The following is a 17,429-nucleotide window of genomic DNA, read 5'->3' as shown; positions in this document are numbered from 1 at the left end:
AACATGCTCCCGAGATGGTTCATTTGGAGAAGGAATGACGTAGTGAGTAGGTTTGGTTCTTTTCCTAACTGAAATGAGCGAAAGTTGGACTGGACCAAGGTGCCAGTCCATAAAATAATCCTGAATGCACGCTGAGAGCTCGCACAGTCCGCAGATTGAAAGCAGAACAGTTTTCACTTGTCCTCACCTCTCCCTTTTCTTTTTTTTTTCTCATCTTTTATGAGGAAAAAGGAAAAAGAAAAACAAAAAGGGGGATGTAGGCCTTTTTTATTATTTGGGAAAAAAAATTAAAATGAGAATGTATTGAGAAGTAGTATAGGTTTGGGGTTTTTTTGAAAATAAACCTTCTGGGGAAAAAATTGATTATAGGGCAGATTTTTATCTTAAAATACTTTTAGCTAGGAGCTGTCTCCTTTTTCAGACATATTTTCTCACTGTAGACACTGCATTTAATCTGTAGGATGACTGTGAGTTTCCAGACTGTAATGCTGGCAATCCTGATACAAACACCGTTCAGTCCCAACCCCATTTTGGTTTTGAGTCTTCATTTACGTTATGTGTCAAGCTGTTATGTATAAAGCCACTGTAGTAGAAGTGTTAATTTGAGAAACAAAATATTCAACATCTCGATGAACAAAAGGTATCTACATAGAGAAGTTATGATTTATGTAGTCTCTGAAAGCAAGAGGAGTTGGCTTCTGATTATACTTTGTAGTAGGTATTTAATAGGCATGGGTAAAGTTTTAAGTACATTTGGAATATTTTTTGTGGAATATCCTTTGCTCTTTTAAATATGTCTACTGGTACATGGAACACATGGCAAGTAACACTGAAATAGTATCCACAGTTTGCTGGAGGTAGAATTTATCTCTTTTTAAAATACTCAATTTCTCTTGATAATATTTCTTCAAGCAGAATTTGCCAAAGCCAGACTGCACAGAAACAAGGCATGCAAGAGCATTCTTAGGCACAAAAAAGTGTCTTTTTAGAACCAAACAAGCACAGCTGCAATTGTAAGAAAGTAATCTTTTTTCATTTTGTGTAGCTTTCATTTCTGCTCGTGGATTTTCAATTTCAGTTTTACGTTTAATATAAAATGAACATCTTAAAGGAAGTGGTACAGAAACTACTAGTGTTAAAGCAGTAACACTGCACTGAAGACTAGGAACCACAAATAGTTGCAAGTGTTCTCAGATTTTCAGTGCAACAATCATAAATTGGCCCATATTAGACTTCTCCAAACTATTTATCAAATCTCTGTTCTGCTCAGAAAGCCTAGTCTGGCCTTTGGTATGTAAAAAAATCAGAAAGCTGTAGCTTTAGTTTTCCTTACAAATATTTGATTCAGTTCTAGTCAGACTGTATCTCTCCAAATGTGACTATTACCAAATTGAGAGAAATACTATTGTGCCAAGAAAGAATCCAGCACAGCATTCCTTATTTTATCTTCAAGTTTAGCTATCTAAATCGCTGGGTGTTTGCAAAATGTGAAGGAAAAAAAAAAAGATAGAAAACAACAAAGAAACCCCACACTGCCTGCCTCTGTTAGATGCCAATAGAGGAGAGTTTAGGCTAAGATTGCTCTGCTGTTTTCTTTGAATCCAGAATGCAGCAAAAAAAAATAAATAGTGAAAGAGTCGGCCAGCCCTTGTCACGAAGCAGCAAGTCTTTATTTTATGTCTGTGTCAGGCTAAATGTCTGTGCTGACATCCATTCCAACCCAAGAGGCTCATAATCTCTGCACCTTTGAAATTGAAACTTTGAGCACATATAGCTTGCTGTGTGTTTCCTATCGCTACAGGCTATAGCTATTTACATGCTTTGTTGGTAGACATGATCAGTTCTTTGGAATATATATTGACCTAGGTCAAATATAGCAAATTTTCATGTTATGAGCAGCTTATGCCATATAAGCCAAATGGTGTCTTGTGCTCTGAATAAAACATTTTTGCGCTAAATTAAATGAACTACAGATTAAGACCATCTGACTTTTATCATATTGCTACCAGTTAGCAAAAGGGTATAGCAATAGGAAAGAAACACAGAAGTAGAAAAAATTTCTGGTTCATTGTTAGGACAATTCAGTAAAGTGCTTAGGTGGATAGCTGACTTTAAACAGCCTGTTGCACTGTATATTTCTAAATTTAAGTGCAATTAAGTGTATATAGGTATTCTGGCACAATGGAAGGGCAATAAGGGAAACCTACAGAGAAACAGTGAGAGGTATTTGGGTTATGTGTGTCTATACTAGCTCTGCTTGTTCACATCTATGTGACTTTAGAAAAGCTTTCTCTTTAGCATAAGAACAGCTACGTATCTGTGGAAAGCCCTCAAGGGAACTTTTTCTTCAAACGATTAAGTTTAACTACTTTATAAGTAGTTTTAACAAAGTGGTAAATGTTTCTGATCTGTTCAGCGGGATATTCCATCTATAATAAAATAGCTAAATAAACTGTGAAGTATATTTTATGCATAAATACATAACAAGCCCGTGTCACACACAGTAATCTCTTTGAAAGCAAGCAAAGTCTGCTCAGTGATTTGGGACTGGGAAAGGTACTTCTATTCTTACTGAAATATAGAGCAAACCAAGAAATACCGGATGAACTAAATCAAAACCCTTGCAGGAGATTTATCTATTCTTTTGGCAAGCTGTTTACTTTTCCACGAGAGAATCTGGATTAGATCTCCCTGTGGAGCCCTAAAGTTGCTATAAATTCAATTGTATTAAATGTCACTTTAGAGATGGTGTTTACACCCTTGATAAGTTTGTGTCATTGTTTTAAAGATAAACTTCTACTTTGCAGTAATAAACTTCTCTCTGTGTGATATATTATTTAAGGATTAGCCAGTAGACTTGAAGTTGATGGATTTTTTTTTTCTTTTTTGCGAAGCTCAGTGTTTTTGGTGCTGTACTGTTGGAAATAAGGCATAAAATGGCATTAGTTTCAAGGCAGTCCTATGCTGTTTGCGAGACTAATTCTGTTTCCAGGATTTCCTTGGGTACTGCAATTTCCTATTGACTTCAGCTCTATCTCAGAAAGTCCTATGCTCCCTGGTGTCATGCGTAACAGAATCTGGTTCTGGATCCTGCAGCGGTGTACCGGTGCCACTTCACAGGTGAAAGTCTTCCCTGTTGCATATAGAAGCTTAGCAAAGAATTAAAGATGGCTTTATATTTCACCTGTGCCTTCAAGACACTGGTATCCTCTGGAAGCCAGAATTGTCATCAGGGCAATTCAGAAAGACCTGCCCAAACAGCTACAGATCTGTAACCTCCTCAGTTCTGTGTGTTTCTGTCCATTCCTGTGCACCCGTTTTTGTCTTCAGTTACTTACCCGGAGAGGTGTTTCTCTTCTTCAACCTCTATCTGCCTTTGCAGTCACAGTGGTACAATCAACACACTGGCCAATGTACTGTGCTAAAAAGCATCGAGCCCTGTAACAACCCAGTTTGACAGCTAATACAGTTCAAGTGAGCTAATTTAAGGTAAACTCATGCATCTTCATGTTCAGTTTCTATCTCAGGAGAATTTTTTTCCCCAGAAAGCTTCTGGGATGTAAAAGCCTATTTATCTGGAGTTGAGAGGATGAAGTCTCACTGAGTCAGTCATTGACATAATTCAGAAGTACAGCTGGGCATACATATCTGCAAAATTAGTTTTGCTCATTGTCTGAGTATAGGCAAATAAGACCTCATTTCAGCCAGCTTTTTACAGATCTTAGAACCAAATGGTCTTTTTGCCAGGTCATATACCAGATTCCGGCTTGAGCCTGCTGGCTTTCTTATTAATACTTAAGCTAGAGAGAGAAATAAAGTACAGTGGGGATTCTAGTCAGAAACCAGTAACAGTTCTGAGCCCCTTATTTTTCCACTGGATGGTTCCAACAGTTTAAACAAAAACAGATTTAAAAAAAAAAAGTTTTAGAGCTAGAAATCCAATATAACAACAGTGAAACAAGGCTGACTTGTTCCAGTGATGCACAGCATTGCACAGCACTTTTCATCCTTCCTACACCTTGCAGACTTGGAGTCCCCTCTGCTCTCAGGCTGTTTGTCACTGGTGTGATGCCGTTCACCCCAAAAGAGTTTAGCCTGTCAGGGTCTGTAATTATCAAAATCAAAGCTGTGAGCAGATTAATCAGCACAGAGGTACCTCTTACACAGGTAAGTCCCACCACCTTTCATTCTCTGTCTTCATTTCAAAATAATCAGGATCCATCCTGATCTGAATTATTCCTGTTCTAGATAAAGAGGAAAGTTGAATCTGTATGTGAGCGACTTCACTGGTATCCCCTTAGATGTCAATATTCCTATAAACCATCTTCTGGCTAGCCACTTAAGCCTAGGCTTATCCTACTAATATGAGATTCATGCAAGTCATCTTCATTAGTTACAATTGTGCAAGGTGCACAGAGGGGCCCGTAGGCAAGAACTGCCTGAGTGCACTCACAGGGCTTTGCACAGTGAGTCCCAGATTTGGGTTCGCTGAGTGAGCATGAGCAATGGCCATGGGGAAGGCTCATTTCCCGGTGGATTAGGATCTCACCTATCACTGACTTTTGCCTGTTAGGAGCTGCAAGGTTTCCCTACATCTATCTCTTGTGTGATACTTTGATGTGAGTTCATGTTTCAGCCTTTCTCCCAGTCATGGCAAGAATTAATTTTCTCATCCTTTTTCAGCTATTATTTTACATAAATTTCTAGCACTTAAATATCTTGAATTCTTCTTTTCCTTTGGGAAATTTGTTTGAAATCTCACAGTAGATTTAGAAGGTATTGCAACCAGGACACAGAGGCAGATGCTCAGATGGTGTAATCTTCCATATTTATTATAAAAAATATTATAACTTCTTTTGGCTTCAGTGATGTTTTATTTGGAAGGAATTTATCTCCTCTGAATTAATAATCTAACGTTCATTAGTATTCTGAGGAAGAATGTTTTTATATGTCATCTTTTTATCTTGACTACCCTATTGCATTTCTTCTATCAGGTTTGGACCACATCTCTGTGTCCCTGTGGTAATACCTTGGTGAAATTAAAAAACAGAACTGGGAATGATATTTTGGCTGTACACAGTTTCAGATGCTTGACTTGATAAGAGATATTCCTCATGGATTTATTTTGGGTATACTGAAGCACAGTAATGCCCAACAGCTTTAAAATGTTTCCATGGTTATATAATACAAAATAAGGCTTCAAATGTGAATTTTATATTCCACTAAATTCGGTCATTGTTGATTTTAAAACTTATTAGATCATCCACAAATAGGAGGCCTTTAGAGCATCAGGCTCTTTAGGAACAAGTGGTGGACAGTTTTGGAGAACTTCTCTTTCTCCTTGGCATGTTTTTATGATAATTCAAATATTGGAGATAATTTACAACCCTTCTGGTACTATACCAGAGACCTTATGTGATGGAATTTATATCACTTTTCCTTTTAGACATTTAAACCACATGTCATTCTAGAAAAACGAGGACAGAGGTCCAACAAAGGAGTGATTTATTTTCAGTTAAAATACTAGCTACATTAAAACCACATGTTGTTAAGTACTGTATAACCAAACCATGCTCAGAAGGCGGCTTACGACACCGAAGCTTGCTTAAAATGTTTCTTTTTTTTCCCCCCCAAAACTGGCAGTGCATACATTAACAGACTTTACCTGAGCTGCACAGTACATTGGCCATAATTTTCCCTTGATGAAACAAGTTATTAAAGCACCAGAGTACAAAATAATTCAGTTCCTGATTTTTCTTACGTTTCTGGATGGTTGAACTTTTCTGTCCATTTTAGATAGCATTGCATCTGTGTGAATATCCCTCCTGAAATAGCATAATACAGTGAAGGTTGTTAAGACTGAAACACAGGTTTTCAAAGTGAAACAACTTGTATTTTGGGCATTTTACCAACATGAAGTCTCATAATGCTCCTGTGAGAAGAGTAAACTAATGTACAGAAGTAGTGCACACAAATCCAAGACCAGGAGGGAAATCAATACAAAGATTAGAATTAAGGGGCCCCAATTTCGTTTTCAGGACGCAGATGCTGAGGACCAGTTTCTGTCCTCATTGTGCTACAATTCCACACCAGATTGCCTAGGACTTGAAGGGAATTTTTTATGCTAATGCTGCCAGGCAAATTGTCCAAAGCTTGGTGGAGATGACCAGTGAAGGATTCATCCTGTACTAAGGGCTGCTGCAGTTGCACCAAGCTTCTATGCTGGTTCTGTGTGTGTATGTCTGGATGAGACTGGCACAGAGAGGGTGCTTGGGGGACTGGGAACTTAGCTGGCTCACCTGTACGCTCCTGGGGACTGTTAAATGGCAAAACCCTGTCAAAATGCTGCTTATATCAAATGGGGAAGTGAAGGCGTTGTTGCCCCGCTGTTCAGATTCTGTTCAATGTGCAACTTGGGTGGACTAGAAAGCCCATCCCCGTGCTTTCTAAGAACTGTGCAAATGTTCACCAATCACCACAACAACTGTGTCTCACAGGTAATTGCTGGACAGTTTTATCCCTGAAAGGAACTAGCCCGTTACTGTCAAACCATCTTTAAACAAAACAGGGATCAGAAGCAGCAAATTTCTCTGCTTGTATGCTTGCGATCATTCCAATTCAGATATTACAGTCGCATCTTGAAATCATTAATACTACCTTAAGCTTGCCTGGTATTCTCATTTCTCCTGAAATTTCTTCACTTAAGCAGATCCTGAAGTATTGATTCTGCATCAGCAGCCTGCTAAAATTTGTAGCGACTTTAAACAAAAAGAGGTAAAATAGCTAATGTTATGTGTCTTTTCTTAGCCCTCGGCTGCCTAATTCACATAAAGTATACGTAGTAGACAATTAATTAGACAGTAGAAACTCTACTGAATTAAAGCTGCCTAGTTTGCTACCTTGTCTTGGATGGACACCAGTACTAAGTAATGCAGGAGAGGGTGCAAGAAACCACAGAGCGGGCAAAAAAGGACCATGTGGTAGACTTGGCTTGTCCCATGTCTAAATCATAAACTGTTACACTAAATTTTGGCATAATATGAATTAAGCATGTCCAAAATTATTATTGCATCACCTCCCCAATAAGCCCCTCTGCTGTACAGTATATTTTATTTTATTTTTTTACCAGCCTCATAGGCACACCTGTAGTCACAGCTGAGATTGCTGCCTAACTGCAGTAAATGGTGTGTAAACTCACAGTAGGAAATACAAGGCAGCTATACTCCTGCTGCCTGCTTTGCCTTTCCTGAAGCACAAGAAAGCTGATGCTGCCACCAGCACTGGAAGAATATTGTGGGGCACAAAGTGGCAGCTATTGCTGCGTTAAATTGACGGGAGAAGCCCTGTTTGGGCTTCTACCCTTTGGCAGCAGTTGGAGGAGCAAGGTTGTCTCTCCAGGCATCTCCATCTCATTTCTGAGTTCTGGATTATTGTCCACAAATTATCGTCTTCCATTGGTTTTCTTTCCTAAAAATAATGTGATTGTATATTTGCACGGATTATAATTCTGACTCTCTTTACGTGGGTCTCAGAGCCTTATTCCTTTTTCTTAATTTAGATTAACACCTATCTTTTCTTCATATTACATCATTCAACTGACTTGTGTTCTCCCTTTCTCTAGATGTTTCCAGATGTGTGGCTGAGAGGAAGTACACCCAGGAACAAGCTCGCAAGGAATTTCAACAAGTGTTTATTCCAGAATGCAATGACGATGGCACATATAGTCAGGTTGAAAATTTTTCATTCAGTATCTTGCATGGCCAGAAAGTCAGAACACGTGTGTTTGCAGAGGATGAAGAAGAGACAAATGTAATGAAGGGAAATGTAATTTCAAAATGAAATGTAATTTGTGCTAACACTGACGTTAAAAAATGGAAGGAAAATTCATGTTTTGTGCCAAGTCCTTGTTCTTTTTTTCAGAGTTGGCCAGCAAAAGAGCCAAACATTACCGTTGTTCATGTGATACACTCCCTGTTCTTCTAGGCTGAGGCAGCTGAGTCATTCTTGTAGCCCCCTGAATACTCATCAGATGGTAAAATGCTTGGAATTTCTGATCTGTTCGTGATTTGAACCAGAAATCTTGTGACCAGGGTCCATATCTTAATGCTAAAGCATGAATCATACAGGATTCTTCCCTTTTCTCAGCTGATTTTCTGCACAAGCATATGGTCTGAGACTAATTTACTCAGGTTAGATCATGGAACTCAGAAGAGATGCAGTTAGAAGCTTACCCTGTGGTCTGTATTCCAATCAAGATCACCTTCTGCTGCCTCTGTACTGCATTTCAGTTGTGGAGTTGCGCAGAAGACAATCCTTCTCATTTTAAGCATGGTGAGGGAAGTGATGTTGGCCCTCAGGAAATATAATGCAATTGATTTCTAAGAGGAATTCCAAGAGTTTCCTTTCTGACAGCCTGGGATATGAATAATGCTGGCAGAAGCACTCTGTCCTGCTCCTTCAGTGGGTGGAACAATATGTTCTCTATGTGGAAAAAACCTCGAGATTGATTACTTCAGGAACAGTTTATGTGTCCCTTGAGGAACTTTGCTGTGAGGTTTGCATAACACCTGCACCTCACTCTTCTGAAATAGGGTGTAAACAACCACATATTTCAATAGTTTTCTCTTCCATTGGATTCTGAAAGACCTGCCACACTTTGCTTGGAATAAACTCTTCTTTATGCTAAAGAATCATATGTAGGACTGAGATTAGGTCCATTTTGGTTTATTGTTCTAGGTTTTGTCAATACAGAGTCTTTTGTACTCATGTGTCATGAACGCTGTGGGATAACAGACATATGTCTGACAAACTGCCCGTGGTTGATGTCATTTCTGACAGGTTCAGTGCCACAGTTACACTGGATACTGCTGGTGTGTCACTCCCAATGGTCGTCCTATCAGCGGTACCGCTGTGGCCCACAAAACTCCCCGGTGCCCAGGTAAGACTTGTTTGGCTGGTCAGGTTATGGCATTGTCTCCTGAATAGCAGAGTTTATCTGTGGCATCTGATTAGACTTAAGGAAAAAAATCTTCACTGGAAGAGTGGTTCAGCCCAAAAACAGGTGCTGGCAGACGCTGTGGATGCCCCATCCTCGGGGAACTATAAAACTCAACTGGATGATGCTCTCGGAAAGTTAGTCTAGCTTTTAAGCTAGCCAGGTGCGAGGTCTGAGGTCACTGCCACCCGAAACCTCCCTGTGGTTCTATCATCCATATACTGTATTTGCACTATAATCTGGCTATTGAAGGGTTTTTCTGCAGTGGTTATTTTTACAATATTTATGTGTAAAATATGTGTACGATATGAAAGCATGCAACTGACTCTCTGAGGTAGTCCTTTCTTTATGTTGAAACCCTTGCACATAAACTCATTGCAAAAAATTTCAGAGGGCTTTGCCTTTTCAATATTTGAAGTATTTAGAGTATAGAAAAATATGGAGTGTGAACGTCCTGATTTGTAACATAGCCCAATGAAAAAACTCACACAGCAAATCCCATGAAGGACCAAATCCAGAGGAGAAATAAAAAAGAAACAAAGCATTAAGAACATAAGAGAATCATTGTCTGTAGAAATTAACTAGCAAATCAAACTCATTGCTATGTGTACGGCCTTTTGTTTTTCATCAGGATAATTAACAGGTTCAGTGTTTTTTTTGGAATTTGCTTCTGACCCTATTTCATTGACATTGATAATAAATATAAATCCCCAGTGTATGAACAGTTGCCAGAATTGCTATTCACCTTCCTTGAGACTGACAGAATTGCACAGAAATAGCTCTAAAAATACTTGAGCTCTATGTATTGCATTTTTGTTTGTGCTGCAGCACTATTCTCTGTCAGAGAGCGGAAGGAATAGCTTTAAAAAGCTAACCCTGTAATGTAAAAAAAGTGGATTAGGGCCTTTCAGGGAATTCAGCTGGTCTAATCTACTTCAATCTTTTGAGCACAATATTGATTTTTTTGATGGAGGAAGGAAGAGACCACTGAGAAACTTACAACAAAGATTATAAAAAAATAATTCTGCTTTTAAGGTCTGTCTTGCATAGAAGATTCTGAAAATCATTTAAACACCTTGCCTGTAGGTGAACTTCAGCCTACAGGCTTTAGAGACTTTAGAGAAAGAATACTTGCCAGACTAATCCTTTTGATCCAGTCTGCAAAGTCACTGTGGAATGACACTCAGTTGTGACAAATAATATAAAATGTTTGGAAGCCTTAAAATAGAGAAAAAATGTGCCTTCCTTTTAGTGTAGTTATTGTTTATGACTGGATCACATCTTCAGAAGACACATGGTTAGGATAGCATTTTTGTGCTTCAACGTATTCTTGAGTAGAGGTGCTTTTGCATGTCCATAGCCAGGGCTTCTCTGAAAGCGTGCCTTCATTGCTTTCTCTGCAATATCAGTTTGTAGCTTCCTCTCTTTCACTGACATCAGTGAAAAAGGGGTTACGCTGATGCTGAAAGCTCAACAAGTAATTCTTTGGCAGATGTGTCAACGCATGGCATTATTTTTGGCGCAAAAAGTTGCTGAGTTAGTTACTTTCACTTTTTCTATTTGTATTCACTGTTATTGAGGAGAAGCTGCAGTATAGTTCCAGGTTAATGGATAGATTAATATGAGAATTACTCTTTCTCTACAGGAATCAAACCCTGGTTCCTCTCAAAGGTATAGTCATGTGCCCAGCAGATACACTGCCAGACTGCTTCAGCTCATTTGCGGGGGGGTGGGAAGGGAAGTTAGTTTTACAGAAATGCTAAGGAGAAGGTGATAGTAGCGCTTGATTTTAATTTAGTATCTCAGAGATAATAGACTACTCCAGGGTCCAGGTGAGTATGCAGAGTTTGATTTTGCTCCACGGAAGATCATGGGTAATTTTCCAATTGTTAGGAGACCCTATGGGATTATCTCTGCACATTTCCTCCCTTGCTTGTATCAGTGCTCTCATGTTTTACTGCTTACCACTTCTCCTTTGTCCCTCAGGAAAGAAGTCCAGCCACAGCAGTGTTTGGAAGTAGATTTGAAATGCTAGGGGATTTTGCAGTGGTAGTGGCTAAGGGCTCAATCTTCAGAGGTCTGGAGAAACTTTCTCATTCAGCAGAGAATGCAGCTACAGATTTTCTCAGAAAGTTACATGGTATAATAAGGCAAAACTTTGCTCTTATATTGCAGAATGAAAGCCTGAAGCACAACTGCACCCTTCTCCCATTTCCCAGTATATATTCAAAATTGCCATCTGTTTAGGATAACAGAGGGGTTTTTTCCCCTAGAAGGACTGTTGATATTTTCCAGATCACCGTTGATTCCTTTTTGTACTTTTTCTGTAGTACCACTATGCACAGGAATTACAATCCAACTATTAGTGGGTATAATGAAGTTGAGTAGATGTACTCCTGTTTTAGTTAGTATTTCAGGGATGCTATTTCTTCCAACAGTGTTGTCCCCCGTCAGTCTAATACCTTGTGCCGTTGCTAGCCTTGTTGCAGGCATTGCCTTGCTATTTTTTGATATTGTGGGCATATCTCCTGTAGCGGTGGCATCCTGACACCAGCATGTTTATGTATTTTCACTTGCTTCTGTGTATTCTGCAGGCATGATGCTATAGCTATTTCAAAGACATTTATGCAAATTCCTCCGTTTGCATGTACCAGAATTTTTTCACCCAGGATCACTTTTGCTACCTTTTCCCTTTAGAGGAGAATGTATACAGACAATCAGGATGGCAGGTAGAGTCAATTGTGAACATAGTTTTGTAATGATTTTCTCATAGGAAATGTGATACCATGGAATGTGTGAAAATTTCTCTTTTTAATGAAAATGTTCAGTGTTTCTTTTCAATTCTAGGTTAGTTCTTCAGTAACTTCAGATAAGGTTTGAATACATGTCAAATCAACTGTGCTGTTCCTAAATTATGGGATAATTTCTTGCCTTTCATTTTCTCCCAGTAGAACCACCTTTGACTTTGGTGAATATCCAGAAATAGGAAAGAAGAGCATGGCAGCCTGGAAGAACTTGGATTTTAATAGAGGAAATATGGAGCAGAATTTAGGATGGGCAGTTAGGAGTTTGGTTTCCCAATTCCATCTTCTGTCCATGCTTCACATTTACTGTGTGATATTGGATAGGTGAAAAAAACCTCTAAGTTTATCTAACTGTTAATATTGGTTAGCTGCATAATGTGGTGCTTCCTAAAGCTATCTCTGGTCCTGGGACAGAAAAGCATCACGTGCATATTTTTTACATATCTACAATAGTTGTATGAGCCACTTTTTGCTCATTGTGTTGTTCTGGTTGCTCTTACTGAAGCTGCCTTTTTCACTAGTGACACAAGGTGTGGAAGGATGGAGGTTATAAGCAGCATTAAAAAATGAAGGACTCTACAACTGATTTATGTAAAACCTTTGCTGTAATTACTACATCTTTACGTGAAAGAGGCTCTTCCATCCTTTCTAGTTATTCCCACACTGACACTTGGTACTGCTAAAACACACACAATAAATCTCAGAATGCCATTCAACTCCATGGAAATAATCTCCACTGTTGCAGGAGCAGTGGTGAGAAGGAGAGTAAATCAAACACATTCCCATGACAGCATTAAAAAGAAAGCTCCTTAAAAATGATGAATGTCCCCCAATACTTTCACTAAAGAACACCAGACATAAAAAAGACATTTTTACAACTCCCCATCTCTGTTATCAGCACTGCAGGGAACTGCAGAAATTCCATAGGCATGGAGTCCTGGGAAATGGGGTAGAAATTGAGAAGCAGGTGTTAAATTATCATTGGAAAGCACAGTGTTTGCCTAAAAACAGGGGGTTTATGCCCTATTAACTATTCTGGGCTTCTGCCAGTGAGATTGCAGAGGTATGGAGACATGTTTTATTATTCTGTGAAGTAGTTTTGCTACCTTACAATTAAGATGGCATGATCACCTTTTAAGGCCAAAATACAAGTGCCTTTAAAAATTCAGAACTCTTCCGATCTGTATAGTATTATCATCAGATAATATGTTTAAAACAAATATATTTGAGAAGGCAATGAACTTTATAAATGTACATTATATTGCTTTTTTTAGCTGGGAAAAATATCCATGCTTGAATCATCTAGATCTCTGTCCCCATACACAGTACTTTCCCTGTACATACACAGTCAGACACACCCATATGTAAGACAGAGAACAGCATGGGAAGTTTGCTTTCCTGTTTCTTGATATCTGCATTCAATAATTACATACCAAATATTCTTTAGTAGGAGATCAGAAATCATTTTCTAAGCTAGATAATAATAGACTTTCACCTTCTCTTTTAAAGCCCAGTCACATCTGATCAGAACTCTAGAAGATGGATATGCTAAAATCACAAACCACAAAACTCACATCACATTCCTCGGAAGATTTATCGTGCCTCAGAAGTTATTAGAGTGAAACTGGGAGGAACTATGGGGTTTGCAGTAAACTAAGGCATGAATATTTCTGCCTTTTTTTTTTTTTAAGTTTATCAGAATCATAAATGGATAGAAGGCTAAGCAAATGTTCAAGCTAGAATGGTGCTAAATTCTTGTTAGAATAATGTTGCTGAATCTAATATCCCTCCTTGCCCTCTCCCATTCCATAAATATATTTTTGTGGTAATTTGGTTGCTTACAGTGCACTGAAAACATGGAAGCTGATTGTATTGCCTAACTTTTAGACAAGTTATAAGTTGCTATTTCTGTTTCTTGCCTAGCTGAAAATGTGAGCATTCATCGTGAGTATTGAAGATACAATTTCCTAGAAACTTGTAAATGCAACTTCCTATCACCATTTAAGCTAGAAGTACTTCTACTTTAAATATATTCAGAAAATGGTGGAAAAAGCTGATACAAGCTCAATAAACCCTCCTCACCTCCAGCTTGGAGACAAGAAAAGTTTCTACCGCATAAATTGCAAATTTCAGGTGAAACTATGTGAAGGGCACAGATTCCCCTTTGTAGGAAATTCTGTGAATATTTTTGTTAGCTTCCTAAGACTATTAAAAATTAATGTTAGCCCAGTGAACCTCATTTTCCTAGCATTAATCTAATTTTATAGTGAAATTAGATTCACTATGATAAAGTTAGCCTTTGTGAATGCCACTCTTCCTCCATCCACCGATTTTTCCATCAAAATTTAGGGTAAAAAAAAAAAAGAAAAGCGTAGAAAAAAGAATTCAATTCTCCTGGACTGTACATGAATATCATATAGTCATTATTTCTCATTATTTCACATACAGATGGAGTAATCTGAAGGCATTGTGGTGTTATTAAATGTGGAAAGATTTTTCTGGTTTAAGATGTGGAATATTATATAAATTTCACCAATGTGTTAAATTACATATAAACTGCATTTTAAGTTCAATTTATAATAGTGGTTCTGAATGTACATAGAGAGACAATGCTGGTGTCAAACTAAGGCTTTACTTAACACTCTTTAGCGCAAAGGGGCTATCAGTGGCAGTTCATCACACACATTTACCATGCTGAGACCTCATTTCTACTCACAAATTGGTGTAAAATGCTTTAGTGTGGATGAGAGTCAGACCTAAAATCTCTGTATTTGCAAGAGAATTTTAATTATATGCCTGCGCATCAAAATTAAATTGAGAAACTACAGAGTTAATTGTAACTGGATGAAATCTGAGGAAAGATTGGATCACTGGTATTTAGTGCAATTAGAAAAACCTGTAATTTTGTATGCAGTACTTCCTAAAACTGGAACATCTTATTTGAGTTCAAGCTGAGCCTCTTATCAAATTCAAGCCAAGCACCAAAAAGCTCAGATCTTCTGGCTTCAGCTAGCATAAATGCAAGAATCTGCCTCCTCTTCAGAGTGAACAACATGGATTAGTGTTGCAGTCTATTTACAGCAAGCTGTCCCAAACACCCTTGGATATAATTCCTGTAATGACAATGACTTTATTTTTCCTGTCTGAATTAATGCTGATGCATCACTAAATACATTGAATTTCTGTTGATTCAAACACAATACAATAAAAATACACTACTACCAAAAAAGGAAACAAGTCTAAACTAGAATATTTTTTTATATGGATATATAAAAGCTGTATAAAAAGCTGAATCCTTCAGAAGGTAATACCAGCTTGGCTGCACTGTCATGTATTCTTTTATGGAGGCTTTAAAATCAGCATGCCAGGTTTGTGATGTTAGCTGTCTTCCCTCTGGCAGACTCCTGTGTCTAAACTTCATACTTCAACTGAAGTAACCATCAGTTCAGCATGGTAAACAAGGCCTGTGATTTAGTGGGTTCTCTTATTTAAATTGTCCTTTTAGAACAGATTTATTGTGCTGAAAGGTTTGGGGTTTGTTGTTTGTTTGTTTTAAAACCAGTGAATTTAGTTATTCCAGAGGGAAATAAATTAAGAAAATTAAGGCAACCAAATTATTTCACACACTTCTGAGCATCTGTCAGATGTGGGTTTGTTTGTTTTAATTTTTTCATGAGAGCAGGTGTACATAAGAAGAAACTATGTGGTAAGAATTGATAGACGTTATGCTTTTAAATTTTTGATCACTCCATGTGGCTCTTCAGAGAGAAAAATACCACTTTTAAAGGTGTTTTTTAATGCAGCAGAGATAGACATGTCGATAAGAAGTGGCTAGGAGTTAGAATCATCCAAATGGCTGTAATAGTGAGATGTAAGCAAGCAATAAGGAAGTATTTCTATTTTAAACCCTAAGGACAACTACATCCTCTAAAAACTACTAAGAGAGCCAGCAGGTTCTCCGTCCCTTAAGGAATTGAAATCAAGATGGGGTGCTGGGTTGGGTTGGAGTCCAGGCTGGCAGAATGAGCTGTTAAACCTCATCTCCTGCAAAATTCCGCTCTCCCTTCCCAGCCCCGCTCTCTCCTTTCCTGAGGGCCGCAGCTCCGGCAACGTCCCCTGCAACCAGCTCAGGCCCAAACTCGGAGTCAGGCCCTGTCCCTGCCTCCCCCTCCGACACACACCGCTCCACACCAGCACAGGGTTCTGTGAGGTATTTTTTTTTTGGTGAGGTCTTGAAGGCAGAAAGGGACAGTTTTTAATTGGGGCCAGGACCGGGCTAGAGGCTGAAGAAGGCCCTCAGAGCAGCTGAGGCCTGCGGGCAGGACTCTGTGCCCGTAGGAAGGGCGCTGCCCTGCCTGCGATGGGCCATGGCCGACGGGCCTTGCTGCAGGGCCTGTCCTCCCCGGGTCAGTGGGGAAGGGAGAAGCCAGCTCCGCTGCATGTTCTCGCATGTGTCTCTATGTCGTGTTTCACGTTATCTCTCTCTCAGGTCCGGCGCTGGCCACGAAGTAGCGTCTGGCAGTAAATCAGTCGTACCCAAATGCAGAAGTCAGGCCAAGCTAAAGTCTTTGGTTTGTGAGGGGAGAGCTTGCTGGTATTTATTGCTGTAATCAACAAAAATTAATCATTAAAGCTGAACTGTGTTTCTTAGAAAATACATTAAAAGTGAAAATAGTATTTCTCTGGTTAATTCCTTTTTCCAATTGCAGGTTCAGTCAGTGAGAAGCTGCCACAAAGAGAAGGTGCAGGAAAAACAGGTAAATATCTTAGTTGGCCTTTAAATAGAACCTAAAATAGCTGTGGGGTACACCACTATGATTTTCCGTAGGTTTAAATTAGTAGTATATATTCACCATGTATTATAGCTGCATATATAATATGTACACATGCATACATGCCATTCATTTTATGTCTGCATTGTAGATATTTAGTAAACTTACAAGTATAAACATAACTATATGTATGCATGTATTTGTCTATATATACATAGACTTTATATTTTTCTAGTCTCAGACCTACAGACTTCGCCATTCTGTGCTGTTTGGAAGATAACTTTTCTTCCCATAGCTATATTCTGAAATATTTTCCCATACTGTTTGCTTGCCCTGGAGGACAGATTACTCTGTCTGTTTGATAAAGACAGCATTCTGCAGTCCCAAAATCTCGGGAACTGAAGTCCTCACTTTATTTCCATAGCAATCACTGCTTGAGTCATCTTGGACCCAGCACTTTGCTCTATATTGTGATTAATCCATCTGATGACTTACATTAATGGTCAGATGATTGTTGTTGTTAGAGATAGATCGTGGTGTATATCTTGTTGGCGGGATAAAATCTGATGCAACTCCAACATAGCTGGTAGATTTAAATGAGGGAGATATCTATGCTTTAAACAAAATTGAAGCTTACACTTTCCAAAAACTTAAAATAATTTTAAATTCAGCTGAAAATAACATATTAAATGTTTCTGCCAGTTACACTGGCATAAAGTAATTTTAAAGAAGTGCTAATGTTGATGATAATCTGTTTGGTGCACTGTAAATATAACTGAAATATTTTTTTTACAGGAACTTTTGCAGCAATGTAATATACCCAACATTTAAATAAAGTATTGTGCTGTTAGGTTAAGA

The 17,429-nt window shown here is 38.6% G+C and overlaps 1 protein-coding gene across 3 annotated transcripts in view; it reads left to right on the top strand.

The window, feature by feature from the left end:
• Positions 1–17,429, top strand: part of SMOC2 (SPARC related modular calcium binding 2) — a 149,604-nt gene that overhangs the window by 53,316 nt on the left and 78,859 nt on the right. For all 3 annotated transcript variants that reach the window (XM_075043346.1, XM_075043347.1, XM_075043348.1), the window contains exons 3-5: positions 7,622–7,728; positions 8,839–8,938; positions 16,509–16,556. In XM_075043346.1, coding sequence (XP_074899447.1) covers positions 7,622–7,728; positions 8,839–8,938; positions 16,509–16,556 — 255 coding nt within the window. The remainder of the gene's footprint in view (positions 1–7,621; positions 7,729–8,838; positions 8,939–16,508; positions 16,557–17,429) is intronic.

Source organism: Buteo buteo, chromosome 12 (assembly GCF_964188355.1).
Source record: "Buteo buteo chromosome 12, bButBut1.hap1.1, whole genome shotgun sequence".
NCBI classification, from domain to species: Eukaryota; Metazoa; Chordata; class Aves; order Accipitriformes; family Accipitridae; genus Buteo; species Buteo buteo.
The sequence above is the reverse complement of the archived record's forward strand: the minus strand, read 5'-3'. Positions and strand labels throughout refer to the sequence as shown.